The sequence below is a fragment of the Gaeumannomyces tritici genome, assembly GCF_000145635.1.
Source record: "Gaeumannomyces tritici R3-111a-1 unplaced genomic scaffold supercont2.5, whole genome shotgun sequence".
NCBI lineage: Eukaryota > Fungi > Ascomycota > Sordariomycetes > Magnaporthales > Magnaporthaceae > Gaeumannomyces > Gaeumannomyces tritici.
In genome coordinates this window covers 248,431-272,243 of record NW_008804549.1, presented here as the reverse complement: position 1 = coordinate 272,243, position 23,813 = coordinate 248,431, and the positions used below count along the sequence as shown (strand labels likewise).

At 61.8% G+C, this 23,813-nt stretch overlaps 10 protein-coding genes across 10 annotated transcripts in view; 7 read left to right on the top strand and 3 right to left on the bottom strand.

Annotated features, from left to right (window-relative positions):
• Positions 1–673, bottom strand: part of GGTG_09072 (enoyl Coenzyme A hydratase domain containing 3) — a 2,102-nt gene extending 1,429 nt beyond the window's left edge. The window contains exon 1 of the mRNA XM_009226915.1: positions 4–673. Coding sequence (XP_009225179.1) covers positions 4–603 — 600 coding nt within the window. The 5' untranslated portion in view covers positions 604–673. The remainder of the gene's footprint in view (positions 1–3) is intronic.
• A 659-nt stretch (positions 674–1,332) lies between these two features.
• On the top strand, positions 1,333–3,685 carry GGTG_09071 (hypothetical protein). The gene is made up of 5 exons (XM_009226914.1): positions 1,333–1,929; positions 2,006–2,134; positions 2,208–2,469; positions 2,541–2,722; positions 2,784–3,685. The coding sequence occupies exons 1-5, from the start codon at positions 1,374–1,376 to the stop codon at positions 3,482–3,484; spliced, it is 1,830 nt and encodes a 609-aa protein (XP_009225178.1). The 5' UTR covers positions 1,333–1,373; the 3' UTR covers positions 3,485–3,685.
• Positions 3,686–4,485: 800 nt separating this feature from the next.
• GGTG_09070 (quinate permease) lies at positions 4,486–6,584 on the top strand. The gene is made up of 5 exons (XM_009226913.1): positions 4,486–4,864; positions 4,928–5,464; positions 5,499–5,526; positions 5,604–5,830; positions 5,895–6,584. Exons 1-5 carry the CDS (start codon positions 4,715–4,717, stop codon positions 6,462–6,464), a joined length of 1,512 nt encoding a protein of 503 aa, XP_009225177.1. The 5' UTR covers positions 4,486–4,714; the 3' UTR covers positions 6,465–6,584.
• GGTG_09069 (hypothetical protein) lies at positions 6,474–9,159 on the bottom strand. The gene is made up of 2 exons (XM_009226912.1): positions 8,027–9,159; positions 6,474–7,950 (listed from the first exon to the last, which is right to left on the bottom strand). The coding sequence occupies exons 1-2, from the start codon at positions 8,673–8,675 to the stop codon at positions 6,698–6,700; spliced, it is 1,902 nt and encodes a 633-aa protein (XP_009225176.1). The 5' UTR covers positions 8,676–9,159; the 3' UTR covers positions 6,474–6,697.
• A 356-nt stretch (positions 9,160–9,515) lies between these two features.
• On the top strand, positions 9,516–11,809 carry GGTG_09068 (hypothetical protein). Its single transcript, XM_009226911.1, has one exon. The coding sequence runs from the start codon at positions 9,884–9,886 to the stop codon at positions 11,405–11,407; it is 1,524 nt and encodes a 507-aa protein (XP_009225175.1). The 5' UTR covers positions 9,516–9,883; the 3' UTR covers positions 11,408–11,809.
• On the bottom strand, positions 11,330–12,909 carry GGTG_09067 (hypothetical protein). The gene is made up of 2 exons (XM_009226910.1): positions 11,791–12,909; positions 11,330–11,725 (listed from the first exon to the last, which is right to left on the bottom strand). Exons 1-2 carry the CDS (start codon positions 12,422–12,424, stop codon positions 11,592–11,594), a joined length of 768 nt encoding a protein of 255 aa, XP_009225174.1. The 5' UTR covers positions 12,425–12,909; the 3' UTR covers positions 11,330–11,591.
• An 877-nt stretch (positions 12,910–13,786) lies between these two features.
• GGTG_09066 (hypothetical protein) lies at positions 13,787–16,419 on the top strand. Its single transcript, XM_009226909.1, has 4 exons — positions 13,787–15,065; positions 15,144–15,477; positions 15,580–16,097; positions 16,173–16,419. The coding sequence occupies exons 1-4, from the start codon at positions 14,267–14,269 to the stop codon at positions 16,274–16,276; spliced, it is 1,755 nt and encodes a 584-aa protein (XP_009225173.1). The 5' UTR covers positions 13,787–14,266; the 3' UTR covers positions 16,277–16,419.
• A 2,109-nt stretch (positions 16,420–18,528) lies between these two features.
• On the top strand, positions 18,529–19,760 carry GGTG_09065 (hypothetical protein). The gene is made up of 2 exons (XM_009226908.1): positions 18,529–18,848; positions 18,923–19,760. Exons 1-2 carry the CDS (start codon positions 18,680–18,682, stop codon positions 19,612–19,614), a joined length of 861 nt encoding a protein of 286 aa, XP_009225172.1. The 5' UTR covers positions 18,529–18,679; the 3' UTR covers positions 19,615–19,760.
• A 544-nt stretch (positions 19,761–20,304) lies between these two features.
• GGTG_09064 (hypothetical protein) lies at positions 20,305–22,618 on the top strand. The gene has a single exon (XM_009226907.1). It carries the CDS (start codon positions 20,648–20,650, stop codon positions 22,280–22,282), a length of 1,635 nt encoding a protein of 544 aa, XP_009225171.1. The 5' UTR covers positions 20,305–20,647; the 3' UTR covers positions 22,283–22,618.
• A 130-nt stretch (positions 22,619–22,748) lies between these two features.
• Positions 22,749–23,813, top strand: GGTG_09063 (hypothetical protein; the record flags this gene model as incomplete). The annotated part of the gene is made up of 1 exon (XM_009226906.1): positions 22,749–23,813. The coding sequence occupies one exon, from the start codon at positions 22,749–22,751 to the stop codon at positions 23,679–23,681; it is 933 nt and encodes a 310-aa protein (XP_009225170.1). The 3' UTR covers positions 23,682–23,813.

Genomic DNA, 23,813 nt, shown 5'->3' with positions numbered 1-23,813 from the left:
GACGACGAGGTCCGCCGTCAGGGCCAGCTGCATGCCCGCGGCCGTCGCGAGCCCCTCGACGGCGCAGACGACGGGGGCCGGGCTGCGGCGGAGCAGCGACATGACGTCGGCGCAGAGCGCGAACGTGGCGCGCACGTCGTCGGGCGAGAGGGTCGACAGCTCGCGCAGGTCGTGGCCCGAGCTGAAGACGCGCGAGGACGGGACGCTGGAGCGCAGGACGAGGACGGACGGGAGGCCGGCGCGGTGGTGGTTCCAGGCGGCCGGGTCGACGAGCCAGGTCGGGTCGTCGTCTTCGTCAGTGGTGGTGGCTGTGGTGTTTGGGGCTTGTTTTTGCATCTTCTTTTTCCTCTTCTTCCTCTTTTTGGCTGTGCTGTCGGGCCCTTCCGGCCAGGGCTTGGGCGGGAGCCCGGCGGCGCGCTCGAAGGCGGGCAGGAGCTGGGGGCGAAAGGGCGGGAGGAGCAGCGGGCGGCCGGTGAGGGGCGACGTGAGGGCGCGCGTGAGCTGGTCGCGTAGGTCACGCAGAGTCGCCAGGCAGAGGGCGTTGCGGCGCGCGGGGTTGTTGATAAGGATGTAGGCCGCCTTGGCTGGCAGCTCGGGCAGCATTTTTCATTTCTTTTTCGTTTTGAGCCTTGTTTTGTTTGCGCTCGTGACACTTCCCCAGCGTGGATCCCCAATGACGTGCAATTGGTGCAGACGCAGCACAAGCTTCTCGTCTCGCGACCTCACGACCCCACACTTCGGCACCCATTCTCCCTCACTCAGTCGGCTCCTTTCTGGCATTTCTTGACCAGACATACGTCCGAGCTCACCAAGAATAGCTCTATTAATACACTCTCCCCCGGCAAAAGCCAGGCAATATCAACAACCACATGTTTCCCAAAAGCGGCGCCATGCCCAGTGCCGAAATGCCAAGCCCAAAGACGGGTTTTCGACTACTCACTGCATGCAGAGCCGTTGCTAGGCAGGTTATTTATAGCTAAATCCGGGACGGCTGATTACAGAGGATCTGGCCCGGGCCCGGCGGCGTGGTTTATATGCACCGATGGTGCGGGGTTATATCTATCCGGCGAGACAGTTAGACCCCGACTCTTCGTCCGGGTCCGGGTAAGATGCTGATATTGCAGACGCGTAACAAGAAATCTCGGCTACTGAATAATCTCCTGGGCCATACGCGTGCATGGCAGATTCACCACGCCTAGCCGAGGAGGATGGCCTAGCGCAATTACTATAAGGGATGCGTTAGCTGCGACCTCCTTGTGCCTCGTTATATCTGCCAAGATACATCCTCACCACCAGGCGATCCTAAACACCGTGTCTGCTAGGCTGCTCGACCCAGCACAACAAAGGCACAGCAAGGGTGCCCGCCCAATATCATGCGACGCCAGACGTGCCTGTCCGCCGCCGCGGCCCTCCTGCTGGGCGCAGCGCACGCCAGGAAGCCGTGCCCGTTCTGGGGCCACATGTACCCCAAGCCCGAGACCATGGTCGACCAGCCCGAAGTCCGGGCCATTGCGGGCACGCTCGACGCCCTGTTCTCCCAGCGCGTCGACGGCAGCGCCGAGCTGGGCGCGGCCAACTTCTCGTACACGGTCGAGGTGTTCTCGACGCGCGACGAGCGCCCGCTCTGGTCGCGCTACCGCACGGCGTCGCGCCTGCCGGTCCAGGACGTCGCCGGCGTCGGCGTGCGCGCCGTCGGGCCCGACACCGTGTTCCGCATCGGCAGCGTCACCAAGGTCTTTACCGTCCTCGCCTTCCTGGCCGCCGTCGGGGATGGCGTCTGGAACGACCCCGTGACAAAGTTCATCCCCGAGCTGGCGGCCCTGGTGGCGGGTCGGGGCGGCGTCCAGAGGGAGTCGACGTGGTCGGTGGACTGGGACGATATCACCATCGGCTCGCTGGCGGGGCAGACGTCGGGGCTGATTCGAGACTGTAGGTTTTTTCTATTGGGAAGACGCCAGGGTGTGGAAGGGGGTAATGCGGCTAACAAGACAACTTCCCTTTCCAGACTCGCTGCTGTCGGAGCTAACGTGGCAGAATGCCATCAGACCGGAACTCCTGGTCTACTTTGGATTCCCGCCTCTGAACCGTAGTGAAATCCCTCCATGTGGTAGCCTGCCGACGTGCAGTCGAGAGCGTATGTTGAGACGGACAATCTGTGCAACCCGATGGCATAATGCGTACTGATCACACGCCGGTGAGAACACCAGAGCTATTTGCCGGGTTTGCGAGACAGCCGCCTTCGTTTCCACCATCTGCAACGCCGGCATACTCCGACGTGGGCTATGTCCTTCTGGCTTGGGCCCTGGAGAACATCACAGGGAAGAAGTACGGCGACATTATCAGACAGTACATCATCGAGCCCCTTGGCCTGACCGGAACGTACACCTCGCCTCCGCCCGAGTCCGTCGGGGTCATCCCAGGGGAAAAGCACTCTACTGGCTGGACATTAGATATGAACCAGGAGGTTAGGTAGGTCCGAGAGCCTTTTTTTTTGTAGCAGGTGGTTCAGTTCCTTGTCACTGACGGGCGTTTGAGTCCAGCACGGGGGGGATGTGGTCGTCTACACGGGACCTCACCAAGTTGGGCCAGGCCATCATGGGCTCCAAGCTGATAAAGCCCTCCATGACGAGGCGGTGGCTCAAGCCGGCCACATTCAGCTCCGACAACCGGGCGAGCGTGGGAGAACCGTGGGGAGTGCGGCAGATTCCGCTCGTGGGCACTAGTGAGTGCGCGCATAGCCCAAGGGGGAAGACCTAACACACCAGACTAAACAGGCGCGCCAGATTCTTCATACCAGTTCGTCACCAGCTTCAACAAGGCCGGCCAGATCGGCAAGTACGGCGTCTTCCTGGCGCTGATCCCCGAGCTCGACCTCGGCTTCAGCGTGCTCACGGCGGGCGAGGTGCCGGCCAACCTCAATATCGGGATGACCGAGACGCTGGCGGGCGCCTTCCTGCCGACGTGGTTGGCCGCGTCGCGCCGCGTGGCCAACGAAACGTACGGCGGGCGCTACCGGTCCGCGGCGCTCAACTCGACCATCCTGGTCACGGCCGGCGACGACAACCACCCGGGGCTCGCGATGCGCGAGTGGACCAGCAACGGCACCGACATGTTCCCCATCGCCCTCAGCGCGGCCGTGTACCTGAACCCGCTGGCGATCCCAGGCGTACAGATCTCCATACGGCTGTACCCGACGGGTCTCGAGGATAGGCTGCCCGGCGGAGAGGGGCGGCGGCGGGTCGCGTTCAAGGCCATGTTCGAGGACCTGAGCCAGCCCGAGGTGTCGAGCATGTACCTGAGCGACTGCGCGACGTGGGTGGCGCAGTCGGGCGCCATGTGGGGGTCGCTGCCGCTGGACCAGTTCGTGTTTGAGCTGGACGGCGTCGTGGGCGCGGGAGGGCGGGCGCGGCGGGTGCGCAACGCAGCGCTGCGGGCGGACCTGGACTGGGTGGCACTGCGGGAGACGGCGGCGGGGGGAACATGACGGACGTGACGTCGAGCGGTGGCGGCTTGCTTTTGCCCTCGTCCCTGTCCACTGGGATAACAACAGCAGCAGTGACAACGACGACGCTGCCGGCGGCATCAGCCACGGGGAATGACACCATGATGGGCGGTCAGGAGGCGCCGGTGTCTAGTTCCAGCTCTAGTCTGGCGCCACGCGACGATCACTTGGGGCGGAAAGGGGCTGAATTGGAGATGATCGGTCGGTTCCACGTGGAGCACAGGAAGACGTGATGGGACAGGAAATAAGGCTGCGCTCTAGCCCCAACTGAGGCGCCCTAGGCTGCTGGACGAACTTTGAGATGACCGTTGAGTTCGACGTGAATGAGATTCGATATTGCCATCATGGCGAATCACAAATGGTAGACGCGCTTCTTGCCGAGTTCCCTAGATTTACAAACTCTAGACTTGGCATGGTCGGCTAGAAGGCCGCTGCTGGCGAGAGGGGCGTGTAGAGCAAGAGCCGATGCCAAGACTCAAGGTGACGCGATGGCTGGGTCGCTGCCGAGAAGGGGCTGCCGCGAATTTGGCTCTCTAAGATGCGGATTTTGGCAACGTCTCGTGGGGAAGGAACAAGCGGACGCGACCGCAACGGTCTTGCTTCTAGAAGTGTGTCCATGACTCGCTCGTCAGCTATTGGCGTAGGAGGACAGCTGTTAGCAAAAGAAATGCCTGCCTGCCACTACCGCTACCAGCCCATTTATGACTCTGTGGCGCTATCAATGAGCATTGATCGACTTGTGCTTGACAATGGCAGCACACTCATTCTTCTCTCTCTAACCAACCACTCTCCAGAATCTATCACCGCCCTGGTCATCGCCATGGATCTGGGGTCCCTCATCCTGAACCCTGTCCTCCGCCCGGTCCCCGCTGCGATTCCCACGCCCCCCGGCTTTGGAGCCACTCTGGTTAGGGTAACATTTTGGAACTCCCGGGGAGGTAGCGCCTTTCAGTCTCTCTTCTAGTCAGGACTTCTCCCTGCTAGAAGAACCAGGTTAGTCGCTGGAGATACAATCCCTGTGGAGAGCCATCCCTGGCATCCCAAGCCCGCGAACATCGACCTCGATCTGGATTCTGGGTATAAGGTCTGGCTCGTCACCTGTCGACATCGCTTCCAAGACTGGGCTATCGCCAAGAGGACAAGGAAGTTTCCAGACTTCCCCCCATCTTCAACAACCTCCCAGTCCCCACGGGCTGAGAAAAGTTTCACAACATGGGTGGTGGAACCTCGCTCTGGGCCTCGCCCGACTGGAAGAACGATCCCAAGCAGATCTTCAACAGCCGCCTGTGGTTCCTGGTCGTCGCCGTCTCCTTCGCCGGCTTCTCGTACGGCTTCGACCATGGCAACGTCGGCGGCGTGCTGGTGCTGCCCAGCTTCAAGCACCGCTTCGGGCTCGACGCCCTGAGCCCCGCCGACTTCTCGTAGCGCCAGGGTGAGATCGCGTCCATGATGTCGGCCGGGGCCGCCGTCGGCGCTCTCTGCGCGGGGCCCTTCTCCGAGTACCTGGGCCGCAAGGGGTCCATGATCACGTACGGCTCCGTCTTCCTGGTTGGGGCCGTCATGCAGCTCATGGCCGACCTGTCCGTCTTCCAGGCCGGGCGCTTCATCGGCGGCCTCGGCATCGGCGGCACCTCGGTCCTGTCCCCGCAGTACCTGGCCGAGAGCAGTCCCAAGACCATCCGGGGCTCGCTCACGACGCTCTACAACCTCGCCATCATCCTGGCCCTCTCGCTCGCCTTCTGGGTCAACTACGGCGTCAGCAGGTGGAACTACGCCGGCGTCAAGACGGACGACCGGCAGTGGCGCACCTCGATGGCCATCCAGATCATCCCCGCCGGCGCCATGGCCCTGCTGATCGCCATCGCCATCGACTCGCCGCGTGGGCTGATCGCCCGCAACAAGTGCGAGAAGGGCCTCGAGGCTCTCTGCAAGCTCCGTGGTCTCCCCGCCGACCACCCGTACGTGCGGCAGGAGTACCTCGAGATTTTGCGCGCAGGCCGACGTTGTCAACGAGCTGAACAAGAGTATGTTTTGATGTCCCTCGTTCTATCTCTAAAAAAAATAAAAAAATTCCCGACTAAAAAATGACACTCCACAAAAGACCGTACCTACCTCCTCGCCGCCCGCGACATCATCAAGATCCCCAGCTACCGCCGCCGCTTCGCGTTGGCCACGACGCTCTTCATCTTCCACAAGCTCACGGGCACCGACGCTATCAACTACTTTGCGCCCCAGATCTTCCCGTTGCTCGGCGTCAGCTCGGGCTCCATGTCGCTCATGACGACAGGCATCTACGGCGTCGTCAAGTTCTTCGCCTCGCTGCTCTACGTCAGTTTCCTCATCGACCGCGTCCGGCCGCCGCGTGCCCCTCATGGTCGGCGCCGCCCTCCAGGCCACCGCCATGCTCTATATAGGCCTTTACGTCCGCTTCGGCCCCAAGGAGGCTCCCGCCGGTGGTGGCGTGCCCGCGGGCGGCATCGTTGGCGTCATCTGGATCTACGTCTACGCTTTCGGCTGGTCGTTTGGCCACTCGGTCGCCCCCTACGTCCTGGCCGTCGAAGTGTTCCCGTCAGGCATCCGGTCCTTCTCCATCTCCTTCTGCCTGATGCTCAACTGGCTGTTCGGCTTCGCCGTGTCGCTGGCCACGCCGCACATGTTGCGCGTCATGGGCTACGGCACCTTTTTGTTCTTTGCGGGCGTCACGTACGTGGGCGTCGTCTACGTCTACTTTTGCATGCCCGAGCTCAAGGGCCGGTCCATCGAATCCATGGACGACCTGTTCGAGCATCGCCTTTGGGAGATGTTCCGCCACGCCTACCCGACCGAGGACGAGAAGGCGCGCAAGGACGTGCAGCGCCAGATGCTAGACGAGACCAAGGGCGCCGAAGGGGTTGTCCACGCCGAGCGCTCCAGCGCCACCGAGGACTCGGACGGCGTTGATAAGGCGGCGTCAAAGGCCTGATTTTTTTTTGGCATAGTCTTGCTCGCTGCTTATTTCAATAGCTTTGCTATTTTGTAATGGGTTTTTTTTTGTTTTACTACGAGGGGTGGGATGGCTTTATGTGATCAAAAATCATCAAACGCACCGCCGGTCACTCTCGCATCATTGCTGAGCATGTGAAGCTGTCCTTGCCGTGTGGATCATCAAGACTATAAATAGCTCCTCGGCTCATTCCCGCATTTTCCAATCGCCCATCACGGCTTGGCCAGCCCCTCCTCGAGCGCCTTGATCTGCAGCGCCAAGACGCGTGAGTAGTAGCGGCACATGGCCAGGTTCCCGCCCATGAACCAGAAGCCCGGGTGGCCGGAGCGACGCCAGATGGCGCGGAACTCGCCCTCGCCGTCGAAGCCCCAGACGTCGCCGACGCGGTCGGCCACGGCGTCGCCGAGGACGGCGCGCGCCTCGCTGCGCATGTTCTGGTAGCCCGTCGCAAACACCACCTCGTCCGCCTCGAGCACCGTCCCGTCGGCGAGCCGGATCCCGCGCGGCAGCACCTCGGCCACCTCGCTGCCCTGCTTCACCTTGACCTTGCCGTCGACGATGAGCTGGCTGCAGCCCACGTCGATGTAGTAGCCGCCCCCGCGCTGAAAGTACTTCATGAACAGGCCCGCGCCGTGCGGCCCGATGTCGATCTTGAACCCGGCCCGCGTCAGCCCCTGGAGCAGCACGGCGTCGTTCTCGTTCTGGCGCGCGTTGACGTCGACCTGCAGGCTCTTGAACAGCTCGGTCGGGTAGCTCCATAGCCACGTGTCGGCGTGGGGGGTCGGCGGGCCGTCCTCGTCGTAAAGCCCCGCCAGGGCGACGCGCAGGATCGAGTCGGACGACACGACCGTCGTGGAGCTGCGCTGCACCATGGTCACGTCGTAGCCGTTCTCGTGCAGGTCGTGCGCGATGTCGTGGCCCGAGTTGCACGACCCGACCACGACTGCCTTTTTGCCCGTCCCGTCTTGTCGCGCGCCTGGGAACTGCGAGCTGTGGCAGAGACGGTCGCCCTGGAACGAATCCATGCCCTTGATGGCGGGGAGGTTCATTGTGCCCGAGTGGCCCGTCGCCATGATGACGTGGCGCGGGCGCAGGGTGCGCGTCTCGACGGCCGCGCCGCCGGAGGAGCCGCCGGGTTTGGAGCGCTGCAGCGTCAGGGTCCAGCGGCCCGCGGCGTCGTCCCAGGCCGACGAGGTCAGGGTGGTCGAGTTCCACACGTCGAGCTCGAGCAGGCCGGCGTAGGCCTCGAGGAAGTCGGCCATCTTGTCCTTGGGCGTAAAAACGGGCCAGAAGTCCGGGAACGGCACGTAGGGCATGTGGTCATACCAGACCGGGTCGTGCAGCACGAGCTGGTGGTAGCGCCCGCGCCAGCTGTCGCCGACGCGCGCCGCCTTGTCGATCAGTAGCGTCTTGACGTTGAGCATCTTGAGCCGGGCGGCGACGGCCAGGCCGGCCTGGCCAGCACCTGGGAGAATCAAGCCGTTTAGCGTCCATCGACGACTTTCTTTGTATGTGTGGCTCATTCGGGGCTGGGGGCTTACCGATAATGACCACCGCGGGCTCGGCATCAGCACACTCGATGCTCTCCGCGCGCCGGTCCTTCCAGTTCTTGCCGGACCGCAGCGCGGCGTGCTCGGCACCCTTCTCGCGGCGGTGGCGCAGCGGCTCCTCGAAGCCCCTGAGCTCGCGCAGGGTGACGAACAGCGTGAAAATGTGCCACGCGCCGCCGCCGGCCTCGACCAGGCGCACGACACCGTCGGCGGACCCCAGGGCCGTCTCGGCGTCGACAAAGAACTGCAGGCACAGCACCTTGCCGAAGCCGTCGACGGGGAACGGCTGCGGTGCGCGTATGCCGGCCGGGTCGCCGGCGACCGTGAGCCTGGTCAGCCCACTGCTGCTGGAGCCGGCGGCAAAGGCCTTGATGGCGTCGCGGCCCTTGAGGGTGCGCAGGTCCCACGATGAGCACAGGTGGTCGCGCCAGTAGCCGTCCGGGGCAAATAGCGAGGCCAGGGCGTCGTGGTCCTTGGAGGCGAGGGCATCGTTGAAGCGCCGGACGAGGTCGCCGGCTATCTTGGCGGGATCGGCCGGCGTTGATGTGAGAGTAGGAGGGTAGGGGCGGGGCGGGATGGTGGCAGAGCCGAACTCGATGCGCTCGTCGGTGGGGAAGTCTGCCACTACGGCGGCTGCCATGGTGTGTGAGGGGGGGCGGGTTTCTGGGGTGGACAGTAGCGGGCAGCAGCGGAATGCAGGGACTGGCTGGGGTCAGTAGACAGTGAGAGGCCGGGGTGTCTCGGCCATAAGTAAGAGGTAAGGTACCAGCTATCTATCTTCAGACCCCCAAGGTTAGGATCCACCCCCGCAAAGCCCGTCACTGGGGAAGCCCCGCCGGGAAGCCGCAACAGGAAATCCCCGTCGCGAACTCTGCCAGTCGGATGCCGTGCCCGGCTGAGTCGCGTCGGACAAGCGGAGGCTTGTGGCCACCCATTGGACCGGGCTCGAGTCCAGTAATGATTGATAGCCCGGCCAGACAGCGGAATGCGGTAAAATATCACTGCACTATATACAAGGAGCTATCTTGAAAACGTCTTCTGTTCCTGTCTGTCTTCTCACAAAGCATCAGCTTGTTTTGTTTGGTCCAGATACGCTGGCTGGAACATGGAGTGATGCCTTGGCGTGTACAGTGTGCTTGGCTGGAAGCTCAAAAACAGCAGCCAGACCCCGCTCGTCGAGGTAAAGCCCGTGGGCCTCACTAAGTTCAAGGCCGATTTCCGGCCGAGCCTGATGCCAAACCAATCCGATTGGACGACACTTTTCTTGACAGCTGAAACGAGGCGCCCTCTGCCGTAATCGGACTTCCTGGCCTGCGCTGTCTGATCCTCTGTCTTTATCCCCTGTTAAGGCCCTGACCTGGTGCTTACGCCAAAGAGGAAACTCCGCCAGCCGCCAGCCCGCACCGCTATGAGCCCCGCCATCAAACATCGAACCCATATCACCTCCTAGGACACTGATGACTCTCAATCGAGGCTGACAAATAGCGCATATCTCACATCTCGCCAGCGGAGCGCACACGCTTGGCGCGGGTTGTGACACTCGACTGCCGGGAGCGGATTCGACGCAGCGGTCAAGATGCTGGGATTTCAACCCACCCATCCATCCATCGGTGGACCAGCCGTGATGAGGACCATTATTCGCCACAGCCAGCAGGGCAGCCCGCCCTCTTTACCCAGCGGTGAGACCGACGTTTACCCGGGCCTGCTGTATGGGCACAGTTGGAGTTGCTGGTTTTACACTCGATATTTAAACTCGCTCGTGCATATTCTGGTTGCTGCTGTCATTTCCTTCTAGTCCCTGTGTCCAGGTTGCAAGAACCGACGACTTGGACAAACCCAACCCTCACAATGGACGTGATGTTGCGCTCGCTGGTCACCATCGAGTCGACACGGGCGCCTCAGCCCCAAGAGCCGGACCGCCCACCCACTCTGCCAGAAAGTGTCGCGCCCAAGAATGGGCTCCCTGGACCGCAGCGACCTGAGCCCATCGAGCTCGAGACAATCACCCCAGGGCCGCCCCCGACGGACGCCCAGGCCGCTCCCCGGGCCGCTGCCGACCGGGACCTGGAGAGGAGCCGCCCGACGACGCCGCGCAGCAGCAACGGCGAGGGCTTCACGGCCGAGGTGCAGGCGACCGTGTGGGAGCCGCACGTGAACCGGTTCCGCATGGCGGCCGTGTCTGTAATCTTCTTCAGCATCGGCCTCTACGACAGCGCCGCCGGCGCGCTGATCCCCTACGTGGAGAAGCACCACTCCATCGGCTACGCCGTCGTCTCGCTCGTCTTCGTCGGCAACGCCCTCGGCTTCATCGCGGGCGCGCCCTTTATCGACTCGCTGCGCCGCCGCGTCGGCCACGCTGGGGTTTTGGCCCTGGCCCAGCTGGTCATGGTGTGCGGCCTCGCGCCTATCGTCTGCTCGCCCCAGACCCCATTCGCCGTTATAGTGGTGGCCTTTTTTCTGGTCGGGTTCAGCATGACCCTCGCCCTGGCCATGGGCAACACCTTCTGCGCCGCCCTGCGCGGCGGCACCGCCCTGCTCGGCGTCCTGCACGGTTCCTACGGCGTCGGCGGCACCGTGGGGCCGCTCATGGCCACCGCCGTCGTCACGAGGTCGGGCGCCAACGCCGAGACGGGCGAGCGCGCTGAGATCTGGTCGCGCTTCTACCTCATCTCGCTCGGCCTGGCCGTCTTCAACGGCTTCTTTGCCTACTGGGCCTTTCGCGGCTACGAAGCCGACTCGCCCCACCCCGGCAACGATGGCAACAACAACAACAGCACGAGCGGCAGTGCCGCCCTGGCCGGGGCGCTGCGCAACCGCGTCGTGCTGCTCGGCGCCCTCTTCATCTTCGCCTACCAGGGCGCCGAGGTCTCCATCAGCGGCTGGGTCATCTCGTTCCTGATCGCGGCCCGCGGCGGCGACCCGGCCTCGGTCGGCTACGTCACGTCGGGCTTCTGGGTCGGCATCACGCTCGGCCGCCTGCTGCTGTCCGGGCCGGGGGCCAGCCGCTTCGGCGAGCGCCGCTTCGTCTACGCCCTCGCCGTGGGCGCCGCCGTCTTCGAGGCCCTGGTGTGGGCCGTGCCCAACGTCATCGGGAACGCCGTGGCCGTGGCCTTTGTCGGCCTGCTGCTCGGCCCCGTCTACCCCTGCGCCGTCTCCGTCTTCATGCGGTCCATGGACCGCGCCGAGCGCTTCGGCGGGCTTGGTGTCATCACCGCCTTTGGCAGCTCCGGCGGTGCCGCCGCGCCCTTCACCACGGGCCTGCTGGCGCAGTTGGCCGGCACGTTTGTGCTGCACCCCATCGTCATTGTGCTTATCGGTGTTATGCTGCTCTGCTGGTGGAGTATTCCGAAGGAAGAGAAACGAACCGAGTAGGCGACGTCGCGTGGCACGATAGCGGTTCGTCTTGTAATGAAGTGAAATGCGGCATGATCTAGGATATACATGTCTAGGTCTCTATATGAATCCGGTTATATATATCTATCCCAATCGCTCAAGCGAAATACCCGGGTCTGTTTGTTACCTTCTAAGCCTCTCCTCGCCGTACCTTGCATGCAACTCAGGCGAACTTTTTGGTAACTTCCTTGACACTCGTCTTGCCCTCCAGGACAGCCTTGACTGTCTCGTGGATGCTGGAGAAGTCGGCAAAGGTGGTGTATGGCACCTTTTCATTCTCACAGTACTGTACCAGGTCTGGTTGTCATTGCCGCCTGTTAGTGTCGTTACTGCGTCTGCACCTCGTCAGAAATAAAACATACCCCGGCCCTCTTTGGCAAAGAGCAGGTCCGTCTCCTTGGCGGCCGACAGGTCCGAGACACCGTCGCCGGCGTAGAACATGATGGGCCTCTGCGGCAGGCTCGAGTACTTTCGGATCTCGATGGACTTGTCGTGGCCAAAGGAGCTGTCGTCGTGGTACACAATCTGCCAGCCACCTTCCTCGTCCAGGCCGGCCTTGCCGGGGCGGGTGGCGACGTCGTTGCTGATGATCTGCATGTCGGCAACGGCGTCGTCGCCGACCAGCTTACGCAGCAGGGCCTCGATGATGGGGCGCATGCCGCCGCTGAGCACGACGACGGGCACGTTGTTCTCGCGGCACCAGACGTAGAAGCGGGCAAAGGCCGGGTCCAGGGTGATGTTGCGCAGCAGCAGGTCGACGCACTGGTCGAAGGGCAGCGACACCGAGTCCAGCATGTCGCTGAAGGCGTCGCGGAAGGCCATGCGGCCCTCGAGCACCTCGTGGCCCACGGCCTTGCGGCGGACTACGCCGTAGCCGACGTTGTCGGTCAGGTAGTCATTGGAGTCCTGGACCGTGATGGTGCCGTCAAAGTCGGTGAAGAAGATGATCTTGGGATCGGTGCGGAGCGCCGGGGTCAGCGTCGTGGTCGAGCCCATGCTGGCCGTGGTTGACGAGGTTGTCGACGGGCGACGGCTGCAAATGAGGTGGGTCTAGCACCAGAAATGGCCAGCTAATTTAGCCCTGTTGGACCGTGGGTGGTGCCTGGCGCCTGTCAAAGCTGACGATGCGGCCTTTCCGAGCAATGCGGGATAGGATTTGGTAGGATTTGGGATCTGGGAGAATGGCGGGGAAGGCAGGTGCAGCTAATCTCAGCTATGGGGGGAAAGGAGGGGCACTACAGAGGGACGGGAGGTGGGAATGTGAACAAGAAAAAAATCTGCGTCAGCAGTTGATCCATAGGCCTCAGCAGAGCCCCTCCGTTCAACTCATCAGTTCGGATTGACGCACCCAAGGCGGGCATGTTGGCTCCCATCCTGTCGGGTCTTCGAAATGCATGGCGCCAGAAGCCCATGTTGGCCTGATTATCAAGCAAACGGCAAACAACCACAAATTTCTCAACGCGTCCACCACTCGCTAATCTTATGAGGAGGAATCAGCTTGACTCTTGTCCCTGCAGCCAGCCGATACGACAAAGCGACGCCAATACTCCATTCCCGCCTGTTCCCCCACAGCTCGCGTCGGCACTGGCTGGACGGCCGGATCCTCCAACGGCTGGGCTTGCTGGCGTTTCCAAGAGCAAACAAAACAAACTAGCAAAACAACAAACCGACAACCAGACCTCAAACCATGCACACTCATCAATCAATGCCTAGCCAGGGCCTCGAGAGTTTGGCAAGGAGAAATGGCAGACTGACACGTACGCTCGGGGCGGCCCGCCAGGGAACCAGACACAATCACAAAACCCCCAGCTTTCCCCGCCCGGATGCAGTCCAGATGCAGGGCCCTGCATAACCACGCCACATGCCAATTTGCCACCGCACAGGTACCTTCTTCACATCTCGTGTTACCTCGCTTACTGTCAATGCTACTATTGCTCCAGCGCCTCTAGCTGCCTTTGCTCACCATTGGCAGTCAATGTTGATGCAGAGGCACCAGCCAGCACAAGCCGCCCTCCAAGACGCAGACAGAAACTGATATATCAGCCATCCCCAACGGCTGTGGTGGGCAGGCCGTGGATCGTCGGATCCGCGGACGGTCAGCGCTTGCCTCTGCCTGAGGATCAACGACTTTGGTGTGCGATAGAGCTGCCACGCGAGCGCAGTAGCGTGGTGCCTGAAACCCGGGACGGCAGCGGGCGATGCGGGCCAAGAGCGAGCGAGGAAACGCAGCGACCTTGAAAATAAGCTTGTTCGTCACGCTAGCGTCCCAGACCGTTTGCAGGGCGTGAAGCCCCAAAGTCAAATCATCCTTCCCCCATGGCAACGCTCTCCCTCTACCCGTGATCAACCTTTCCCATCCCTACCTCTCCCCAAGCCACCACAGCCTCGCGTTTCTGTGCTTGCCATCTTCGCCTTTTTCAGGCTTTCCACTCCAATCCTGAGACCTAGGGGCGCCATCCACGTGGCCCCTGGCGGACCGATGTGTGATGGCTCAAACTTGTACAAAACAGCACTAGTACTTCCTTGGCAACACCACAGCTTTTCACATGCTGGCCATCAGGCTTGCAGTTAGGCTTGCAGTCAGGCTTGCACCAATGCACTGTCCCAAATGTTATAGGCGCTAGGAAGGGCGGCAGCCCGGGGCTTCGATGCCGTATTAAAGTTCAGACTGACTCGCCCCTAAGAGCCACAGAAACATCCAGAGTAGCCCTGGCGGTGGAGAACACCCCAACATCTTGTCTGACCCTCGTTACCGTTGTTTATCCAAGATTTCTCTCCCCCTTATCGCGGCCATATTAATGAAAGCGGCCCTGCCCGCACCACGTCGGGTCTTCTGAGATGCTGTTCTGCCAGCTCCCGTCTGACGTGCAACTGAGCAAGATGCCACCCATCAACGGCAACAGGAAGGACCTCCAGGCCGTCTTCGGCCTGCAACTCAACACCGACGGCGCGCCCACGAGCAGATATGAACGGCGGGGGCCTGTCGGCCGTCTGCCCCCAGATTTCCTGACGCCAATCGGGACCAGGGCTCAGAACTACCTCCACTCAGACACGGCGTCCACGAAGTCCATTCTTGGCGGATCCCGCGATGGCGACGACAACTCGGCGCCGCAAGACGCGCACCTCTCGCGGCTCGGCCTCGAGGTCCAGGCCCGACGCGACATGGGCATCCTCGGCGCCGTCGCCGCGGGCTGGAACATATGCAACAGCTGGGCCGCCGCCATGGCCACGCTCGTCATCTCGGCCAGCCTCGGCGGCCCCACCGCCCTGATCTACGGCATCATGGTCATCTTTGTGCTCGCCGGCTCCAGCGCCCTCAGCATGGCCGAGATCGCGTCGGCCTACCCCACCGCCGGCGGCCAGTACCACTGGACCAGCATCCTGGTCGGCCCCGGCTACATCGGGAAGCCGCTCAGCTATATCTGTGGCGCCCTCAACACTTTTGGCTGGATCGCCACCGCCGCCGGCTTCCTGGCCCCGCTGTCCGACATGGTCCGCGCGCTCGCCGGCTTCCTCGACCCGACCTACGTGGCCGAGGGCTGGCACACCTTCCTGATCTTTCAGATTTGCAACGTTGCCTTTACGGCCTACAACATCTTCCTGATGAAAAGGACGCCATGGATTCACCAACTCGGATGTGCGTACTCAATCCCCCTGCTCTAGGTAGGCGGTTGTCCTGCTGGGTCAAGACCGAAAACCGCTGACAGGGCAACAGTCTTTCTCTCCATTGTCTCCTTCCTCACCATCTTGGTTACATGTCTGGCTCAGTCGGATCCCAAGCAGAGCAGCGAGGTTGTGTGGACCACCTGGGTCAACCGGTCGGGCTGGTCGTCGGACGGGCTCGTGTTCCTGATGGCCCTCTCCAACGCCAACTTTATCTACTCGGGCCTCGACGGCGCCATCCATCTCGCCGAGGAGTGCATAAACCCTGCCGTTGCCGTCCCCGCGGCTCTAATCTCCACCGTCGTCATCGGCTTTGTCACTGCCCTCGCCTTCGTCGTTGCAATGATCTACAGCTATAATGACCTGGATAAGGTGTTGGCAGCTCCGTAAGTCTTGATTATGCCTTTCTGGCTTCTCGATTATTTTCCCACGCATGCATCCCAGCAACCCGAATACAGCTCCTAACCAGCCCCTCACCCCCTCTCTAGACTGCCCGTGCTCGAGATCTGGTACCAGGCCACGCGATCCAAGCCCATCGCGACCGCGTTCCTCATCCTCCTCATCGTCGGCGGCTTCTTCGCCGGCACGGGCTCGCAGCAGACGGCAAGCCGGCTGACGTGGAGCTTCGCGCGCGACGACGCGGTCGTCGGGTCCCGGTTCCTGCGGCGCATGAACTTCCGCTTCGGCGTGCCCGTCAACGCGCTGCTCGTCAACTGCGCCTTCGTCTTCTTGCTCGGCTGCGTCAACCTGGCCTCGTCGGCCGCCTTCACCGCCCTCGTGGCCACGGGCCTGATCCTGCTCCAGTGCAGCTTCGCCATCCCCGCCGCCCTGGTCCTGCGCCGCCGCCTCCTCGGCACCCTGCCCGCCGTGCTGCCCGAGTCGAGGCCGTTCAGGCTGCCGGGCCTGGTCGGGGGGCTGGCCAACTTTCTGTCCATCGCGCTCGCCTTCATATCGCTCGTCTTTTACTCTTTTCCCGTCTCGCTGCCCGTCACCCCTGGAAATATGAGTGAGTTTTTGTGCCTTGTTTCCTCGGGGTTGAGCATAATATCACGAGATCAGCCGGCTAACAGCTCTTGTGCAGATTATGCAAGCGTCGTCATTGCAGTTATGGCCGCGTTGGCCGCTGCCAACTGGGTGTTTCATGCTTCCAGGAATTACCACGGGCCGAAGCTACCGCAATGGTGATTTTTTTCTTTCTTCCTTTGGCTCCTTGGGATTCCTTTTTGGTGTTTCTAGGCGTTTCTCGGATGCAGCATCGCGTCGTGTTCCAATAAAGTTAGAAAGATACCCGCCAATGTTATCGCTTAGGCGCCGCCGCCCAATCACAGTTTTGATCCTTTTGCCTGATGCATGTTTCGCGTGGAAGCGGGGATGTTTGGTGCTCACAACGCGCTGCCATTCATGAGTGCCACCTCCAGCACCGACGGATTCCAGTCAGCGCAGGCATCTCCTTGAGTGCGCATGAAGTTGGTGTTCGCGTGCTTGTCTGAGAGAACGCTAGTGGTTCAACCGACAGGATCAACAGGCCAGGCACGCACCCGCACGTCAGGGCACAGAACCCAAAAGATCAGCGGCCGGGGAGAGCCTTGCCACTGGATTGTCGACGACCGACAACCTATCCACAGGGGGCAACCTCGCACGGCCGCACTTGGGTTTCCCGCGTCACCATGTGTGTCAAGGGGAGAGCTTTGAGTGCGTCACCACGCCTGTCCTTCTCCGGCCTCTTTTATATATATATATATATTTTTTTTACCATCCGACATATTCGCAGGCCCGATGTCCCACACCGGAGATATCTGATGCGGGCAACCGCCAGCAGTGACCACTGCTGAGGCTTACGTATATGCATGCTCGGGGGAGGGGGAAACGCTGACGCGGCCCGATTGCTACGAGCGGAGACGGGGCCCGGCCGCTGGGTCCGCGCCCTCTCCGGAGCCCGCGGGCGTGATGGGTTAGGGTGGGATTTTGCCGTGTTCTGTTCTGCTCTCTGTGGATCGTGTGTGCAATCCCCTACGTCGGCTCATGGCAATGATGGCGGGTTGGCGCCATGGCGGGTTGCTTTCCTTGCGCGTGGGGCCGCGGGCGGCGCGAGAGGGTTTCATGGTGGGTTGTTGGGTTTTGCCGCTCTAGTTTTTTTTGGGGGGGTTTTTTTCTTCTTTTTTTTGCTCGTGTCGGGATTGTCTGTGGACAAGGCGGCCTGGATGGGAATAATTATGTCCTATTTTATAGAAGGAAGGGCTGCGTATGTGTCATGGCCTATTTCCGCATTTTCCGCACTGCTCTTGAGTTTGTTGAAGCTCTGCGGGCTTGCGGGATCAGGATCTACGAAAATACCGGATCAACACAAGGAGGCCCTGGTAGGAGTTAGAGTTGATCTGCCAACGGGGTACACAGCTGGAGCGCAAGATGCGGCGCCTACTCCTACGTTGCCACCCCTGGTTTCACCTGTGGCGACACCCCGATTGCACTGTCATGTCCTTCGGTTCGATCCGCCCAGACCTGCCCTGCGGCTCCCTTGTCCCTGGCCGAGGGAGCTATTCCATTGGCCAATAGGCTGGTGTTTTTACGACTCGACCTCACCTTGAGCGCTCCACTTTTTGTTTCGGCGGGTAGGATCGAGGCTGGGGAGGGGCGATTTCGTTGTTTCCTGTCTGCCGCTGTCGTTGACGTTGGCAGGTTTTCTGGGTTCCGCGGACGGCGCGTTCGGGCTGGACGGGGATCTGGAGACCGGGAGCTGGTGGAGAGGAGAAGGGTTGCATTTCACTTGGTATGAGGAGGCGGTGATGGTCTTGATGCCCTCGGACGGGAATAGGTGCATGAGAGGGGGGACTGCATAGGAAATGGTGATATACTTGAGTTTCTGGAGGGAGAGGTCCAAGCCACGCTGCTCTGTGAGCTGGCCGACTAGGTACAGTATTCTTATCGTGGTCTTTTTTTATCGTGGCGACGGCTCAGCAGCCGCGATGCAGGCACAGCCAAGAACCGCTCCACTAATGCGCCAGCCTTGGCAGCTTGTTGCCGCATTGGGCAATAATACCAGCTCGGCATGTGGCATGGGAGGCGGCTCTTGGAGCCTTCGACCCCCCACGCTTCCACCTCGGGCCCCCAGCAGCACTATCCGCTCCCGCGACAGGTCGCCATCGCGCCCCTTCTCAATAAAAGTCCGTGGCCGTTGCATGTGGAGCCAAGGGCGATCCGCATGGCACTTGACCCAGGCAGGGTGAATGCCGGCTGGCTGTTGCAATTGCCGTTTCATAGCGACGTCGGGTCGAGCTGCTTGCCTGTTTGATCGCGGCCGACCCACGCCTCAAGAATTGTCTCGCGGGCCGACCTTGCCGGCTGGTCTTCGGTAATTTGCCCATGGATTGCGATTGCTTTTGGTGGCCCGTCGAACTTCCATGATGAGGTGCTTCTTTTGGCATTAAAAGTCCGGGTATGCCCCTCCCATCACCCTGTTCTGTTTCCTAGTCTCCTCATTCCATTCATCTTCTCTTGGGCGCTGGTTGTCTTTTTAAGCATTGTCCATCTTTCAGCTTTGCACATATCCTTGTCGGCTTCCTTCTCTCGACTCCATTTCTAGCAGCCATCATGCAGCTTTCCATACTCACCCTCGCGGCCGGACTGGCACCGGTGCTGGCCATTCCTCCGACCGAATTCGGACTCCCAGCCTCGGCCGGCAATGCCCAGCTCAGCGTGGCGTTTACCTTCAACAGACAGACCACCGTGATACAGCCGGCACAGCTGCTAGGAAGCAACAGTGAGTACCGCAACGGACGCATGTCGTACTGTGAATATCACACGCGGTGCTGACACGCCAACCCCTCGCGTTAGTCTCCAGCGCACAGCCCGAGCTGGCCATCGACCCCAAGAGGGTGCCCGCCGCCGCCAACATGAACGGCAACATGGTCGTGTTGATGATCGACCCCGACGCGCCCACGCCCGGGGCCACCAACGGCCGCACCATCCTGCACATGCTGGCCACGGGCGTCCGCCTGAGCGCCGCCAACGGCACGGGCGCCTCCAACAGCAGCGCCGCCCTGCGCGGACAGCGCGCCCTCAACTTTGCGGCCACGCGCCCGCAGGTGCCCTACGCGCCCCCGGCGCCCCCGCCCACATCGTCGGCGCACCGGTACATCCTGTACGCCTTCGCGGAGCCGGCCGGCTTCAGGGTGCCGGCCGCCTTCTCCAACTTCAGCGCGACGAACCGGGCCGGCTTCAACATCCAGAACTTCCTGCGCGACGCCAAGATCAGCAGCGGCGCCGTGGCCGCAAACTACTTTTACGTCTCGCGCCAGACCCAGGTGCCGGGCACCTTCACCGGCCAGCCCGGCGGCACCTTCCCCGGCGGCAACGGCAACGCCATCTTCGCTGGCCGCCAGGGTGGCAACGGCACGCGCGGCCCCGGCCGCGGCAACGGCACCGTGCCCACCATCCCGCGGGCCGAGGCCCCCAGGGCGGCGGCGGCCATGACGGCGCTTCTTGGCGCCGTCGGTTTGGCTGTGAGCTTTGTGGCGCTGGTCTAAGGGGTGGCGCGGCTGCTCAAAATGTCTTGTATTCTTGCTGTAACCTGTTGCTCTGTTTGCGTCGTCTGTTTTCCTTCTGCACCTAGTGTGTTGGGTACCTTGGGAATAGCCGAATATCGATACGTGTAAATCTACAATTTGGACAACTGCTGGTTTCCAGTGCATGCTCATACTTGGTCTAGAGTCAGCTCGTGATGACACGTCAGTCAGTTTCGGGGAGCCGCATGGAGACGCTGGAGATCAGCCAATGTTTGGTAAAGGTGGGAGACGCGACGAGACGCGAACTGGTAGCTGCAACGGCGCTCGGAATTGCCCGCGTATCCTTCCTTCGTCGGGCCATGTCATGGATTCCGCCACGAGGCCTGACGTCAATACTTGCGGAGGGATGCTACCCGAACGCGGTGGCTGGAGGAATGCGCAGGTCCCAGGTCCGAGGATGCATATTCACAGTAAGGGAAGCGACGCCGGCTGATGGGCAGGGAAGGGCCACAGTACCTTTTCCCAGGGATCGTCCGGTGTTTTTCTGGCTGGGCTGATTTGGGGTGCAAACACGACAAGCTTCTGAATGCGGGCACAGGCAGAAACGAATGGTGGAGAAGACACGTGATAAACCACGTCCCCCACTTCCCATTGTTGGCAACAAGCCGCCTCCATTGTCAGATTACTACACCTCCCAAATCCTCCAACGACCAAAAACGGACAACGACGACCCCAAACAAAGCAACAGCATGACATTTGTAGGAAGATTCGGAATCCTGCCGATGCTTCCGCCGCGCTATTGTCCAATGTGTGTCTTGAGACAAGATGCACGAGCACCGCGCTGGCTGCTGCTTACTGCGACAAACGCTCTGTATAAAGCACTCTCGCCCACACCCGACTCTATGTCTGACTCTGTCTTATTCCATCCACAGTCATCAAACCAACAACTCACCCATCTCCAGACACATCTCGCACCGAGTTTCACCAGAAAATCAGACAATAAGCCTCCAGAACCGGTAATCGAGACAGTGCCCGCCGCCGAGTCCTTGACGCGATGCAGCTCGTTTCGTTTGCAGCGTTTCTGCTCGCCGCCGCCCTTCCCGTCATCGCCAAGATGATGCTGGGCGGCGGACTGGGCTCTCAGCTCCCCCTCCTCTCCTCTAGCGTCCGCCGCAGGCTGTCGCAGCGCCGCACCATGGCAGAGCGCGGTGTCTGCGCGTCGCCTCTGGTGTGTCCCAAGACGCCCGTGATGCAGGCCACGCCGGCAATGAGCCAGTCTCCTGCCTTCCGGCCCCAATCCCCTGCCGTCCGCTTCCGGGAGCCGTTCGGCACTTCGTCCCCAGGCGATGACGACGATGTTGATTATGCCAGGCCCGACACTCCCTTCCACACGCCTTTTCTGAGGCCCGAAACACCCTCGCTTACCCCATTTCTGAGGCCGCAGAGCCCTAAATCCCAGCCGCAGACGAGCTCCAACTCGAATATTAACCCAATCACTCGTGGCAGGCGCGTTAGCTATTGGGATAACCCGTACGCGGACCGGAACCCCTCTCACACCGTTGCAGCGGCAGACTCTGGACGGCAGTTAGTGCCGACAATTACCATCCTGGAGGTTCGCGATGGCGTTGTCGTCAAGCGCGAAGTCGAGAAGTCCCTCGATCAGGACACCTCAGACCACCAAAGGTATCCGCGATCTCCATACCCCGCCAAATACCCTCAGTCCCCATTCCTGCCCCAGTACCCCAAGTCGCCGTACCCCTCCAAATACCCGCAGTCTCCCTACCCGGGCGGCACCACGGACCAGACGGCTTTCCCGCCGGTGCGCGAGAGCATGCCCACCGACAGCAGCAACTCGCTCGCGGTGACGGGCCGGGGCGCGGACCTGATCGAGCGGGCGGCGACGTGGGCGGCCGAGCGCGGCGTCGACACCAACGTCGGGCTCGAGGACTTCGAGGAGCGCTCGTACGTGGGCCGCGCCATCCGCAAGCTGCGGGGCACGAGCCGCCGCGAGAGGCAGGAGAGCGCGCGCGCCCAGGTCGTGCGCGAGGCCCGCAAGAACTGGGCCGCCCGCTCGCTCGACGCCACCCACCACTGGGCCGCCAGGGGCCTCGGCGGCACCCACCACCTGGCCCACCGCGGCCTCGAGGGCGTCGAGGCCGTGGGCCGCGGCGCCGCCGACGGGCTGGACGCGGTCCGCAGGGGCGCCGCTGGCGGTCTCGAGGCGGTCGGGCTGGACTCGGTCGGTGGCGCACTGAGGCCGCGTGGCGACAGCCGGTCCGGCGGCCGCGAGGGAGGAGAGCCCTTCCCGCATGCCGAGGACGCTGGTTCACCTTCCTCTTCTTCCTCTTCTTCCTCTAGGCAGAGCTCGCCTTCGCCGCGCCGTCGCGTGCTCCACAAGACGGCTCGCGTCCGGGACGCCGACGACGCCGACCTGTCCTGCATAGTGGCCGAGGTCATGGCGGTGAGCGCGGTCGAGCCGGAGCAACAGAGCGCCGGCAGGCGTTTCAGCCTGAGCATGAAGTCCCTGAAAGACCTGGGGCGGCGCACACGCAGCGGCACCGACAGCTCCACTGGTAGCAGCGCCTCGGATCCCGGCAGCAGGACGCGGAGCGCCAGCGACAGCAGCGGCGAAGAGCGCACCGGCATTAGCTCGAGGCGCGTCTCTCTGCCGTGGAACAAGGCGAAGTAAGGCAGCAAGGTTCTGCTGGGGTCACAGCGGCCCTATCACCTTTTTTTAATTCGCCGGGTGGCGTACATCTTGTGTGATTTGGCCAGCGTCAAGTTACCGAGCGAGGCGAAAGCCATCATTCTCCGATTGCATGTGAACTCAATATCTTTTGCACAAACTTTTTCAGGGGCGCAGGGGCGTTAGGTTAGGGTGTATCGCGGATACCCACCGGTCGTTCTTTGTGTTTTGTTTCCTGGCGTCTTTCCTTTGTTCCATTTGTATCGCATTGCGTTGGTGGCGGCGTCCCTACATGTGTTTACGTATCATTAGTTTTCAAATCATCACTCTTCAAGCGCCCCCTTGTCCACACTTCTCCGCTGCATGATGCGTACGTTTGATAAACCCCTTCGCCTTCCCTCGCTAAACTTGTGCACCCACGCTCAACAACAACCACCCACACCCAACAACAACCAACCCCTCACACAAGATGCACCTCACGGTCCTGACCCCGCTGTGCCTGGCCCTCCCCGTGGCCATGTGCTTCCAGCTGTCCCCAGCGGGACTCGACGGCGTCTACCGGGTGACTGTCAACGGTAACGGCGTGGAGGAGCACCACAGACTCGGCGATGTCACGGGCTGGACGGTCGGCGGCGGCCAAATGCACGGGCGGCGGTGGCAGCAGCGGAGCGGCGGCAAAATACCATCTCGGAGGCGAGAAGTTGGCCCGTCAACGACCTCAGCCACTTGGGACACGACCGAGTCTGGTGATGATGGCTTCGACATCACCATCACCGATAGCGCTATCACTGACGACACTGTCACCACCAACACTACCAACAACACCATCACCACCAACACCACCACCAACATCACCATCTCAGCCAACAATACAATCAACGCCACCAGCGCCGCCACTCACACCAGGACCATGAGCGACGGGACCAGCATGACGACCACCAAGCCGACCGGGGACGCCTCCCTGCTCTTTGACTGGACGCGCGGCGTCTACTGGCGGCTGTTCGACTTGGAGGGCACGTGGGAGTGCAAGACCATGTCGCCGCCGACGCGGTCGCTCAACGCCACGCTCGTCGCGCAGGCGTACGCGGGACTGGACGCGCAGTGCGACCGCAGCGGCGCGCGCGGCAGGCCCATGGCGCAGCCCGTCAAGCCGAAGCACCACTTCTACGCCCGCAGCGAGAACGTCGTCGCCTTCTTCTGCAACTTCGCCCAGGCCCCCATGAGCCCGACCCCGATCTGGTGCGACGACTTTGACCGCATCTCCTTCACGCGCGGTCTGGCCCGCCGCTGCGGCATCGACAGGCCCGGCTGGGTCACCTTCCATGCCGAGACCGTCACGCTCTCGTACGGGCTCGACGAGGTCGACCACACAAAGACGTTTTGCGCCGAGTCCCACCACTGAAGGGGTGACGGCGGCCGAGGAAGGGAGTTTATTGGATGGTTTTGCTGTCGTTCTTTTTTTTCTTTTTTTTTCTTTTTCGTTGTTGAGATCATGCTGGGTCGACGATCGGGCCGAGGGGGCGAGGAAGACGAG

What these genes read in the sequence shown, in the direction of transcription:
- GGTG_09071 (XM_009226914.1), top strand. Translation starts at nt 1,374, where the DNA reads ATGCGACGCCAGACGTGCCTGTCCGCCGCCGCGGCCCTCCTGCTGGGC. An exon ending in GTCGGGGCTGATTCGAGACT is followed by an intron (nt 1,930 to 2,005) that starts GTAGGTTTTTTC and finishes TTCCCTTTCCAG; the next exon opens with ACTCGCTGCTGTCGGAGCTA. An exon ending in GATATGAACCAGGAGGTTAG is followed by an intron (nt 2,470 to 2,540) that starts GTAGGTCCGAGA and finishes GTTTGAGTCCAG; the next exon opens with CACGGGGGGGATGTGGTCGT.
- GGTG_09070 (XM_009226913.1), top strand. Translation starts at nt 4,715, where the DNA reads ATGGGTGGTGGAACCTCGCTCTGGGCCTCGCCCGACTGGAAGAACGAT. An exon ending in GCAACGTCGGCGGCGTGCTG is followed by an intron (nt 4,865 to 4,927) that starts GTGCTGCCCAGC and finishes GACTTCTCGTAG; the next exon opens with CGCCAGGGTGAGATCGCGTC. An exon ending in TCTTCGCCTCGCTGCTCTAC is followed by an intron (nt 5,831 to 5,894) that starts GTCAGTTTCCTC and finishes GCCGCCCTCCAG; the next exon opens with GCCACCGCCATGCTCTATAT.
- GGTG_09068 (XM_009226911.1), top strand. Translation starts at nt 9,884, where the DNA reads ATGGACGTGATGTTGCGCTCGCTGGTCACCATCGAGTCGACACGGGCG.
- GGTG_09066 (XM_009226909.1), top strand. Translation starts at nt 14,267, where the DNA reads ATGCTGTTCTGCCAGCTCCCGTCTGACGTGCAACTGAGCAAGATGCCA. An exon ending in ATGGATTCACCAACTCGGAT is followed by an intron (nt 15,066 to 15,143) that starts GTGCGTACTCAA and finishes ACAGGGCAACAG; the next exon opens with TCTTTCTCTCCATTGTCTCC. An exon ending in GATAAGGTGTTGGCAGCTCC is followed by an intron (nt 15,478 to 15,579) that starts GTAAGTCTTGAT and finishes CCCCCTCTCTAG; the next exon opens with ACTGCCCGTGCTCGAGATCT.
- GGTG_09069 (XM_009226912.1), bottom strand. Translation starts at nt 8,675, where the DNA reads ATGGCAGCCGCCGTAGTGGCAGACTTCCCCACCGACGAGCGCATCGAG. An exon ending in GCCCGCGGTGGTCATTATCG is followed by an intron (nt 7,951 to 8,026) that starts GTAAGCCCCCAG and finishes TGATTCTCCCAG; the next exon opens with GTGCTGGCCAGGCCGGCCTG.
- GGTG_09067 (XM_009226910.1), bottom strand. Translation starts at nt 12,424, where the DNA reads ATGGGCTCGACCACGACGCTGACCCCGGCGCTCCGCACCGATCCCAAG. An exon ending in CTTTGCCAAAGAGGGCCGGG is followed by an intron (nt 11,726 to 11,790) that starts GTATGTTTTATT and finishes AATGACAACCAG; the next exon opens with ACCTGGTACAGTACTGTGAG.
- GGTG_09064 (XM_009226907.1), top strand. Translation starts at nt 20,648, where the DNA reads ATGCAGCTCGTTTCGTTTGCAGCGTTTCTGCTCGCCGCCGCCCTTCCC.
- GGTG_09065 (XM_009226908.1), top strand. Translation starts at nt 18,680, where the DNA reads ATGCAGCTTTCCATACTCACCCTCGCGGCCGGACTGGCACCGGTGCTG. An exon ending in ACAGCTGCTAGGAAGCAACA is followed by an intron (nt 18,849 to 18,922) that starts GTGAGTACCGCA and finishes CCCTCGCGTTAG; the next exon opens with TCTCCAGCGCACAGCCCGAG.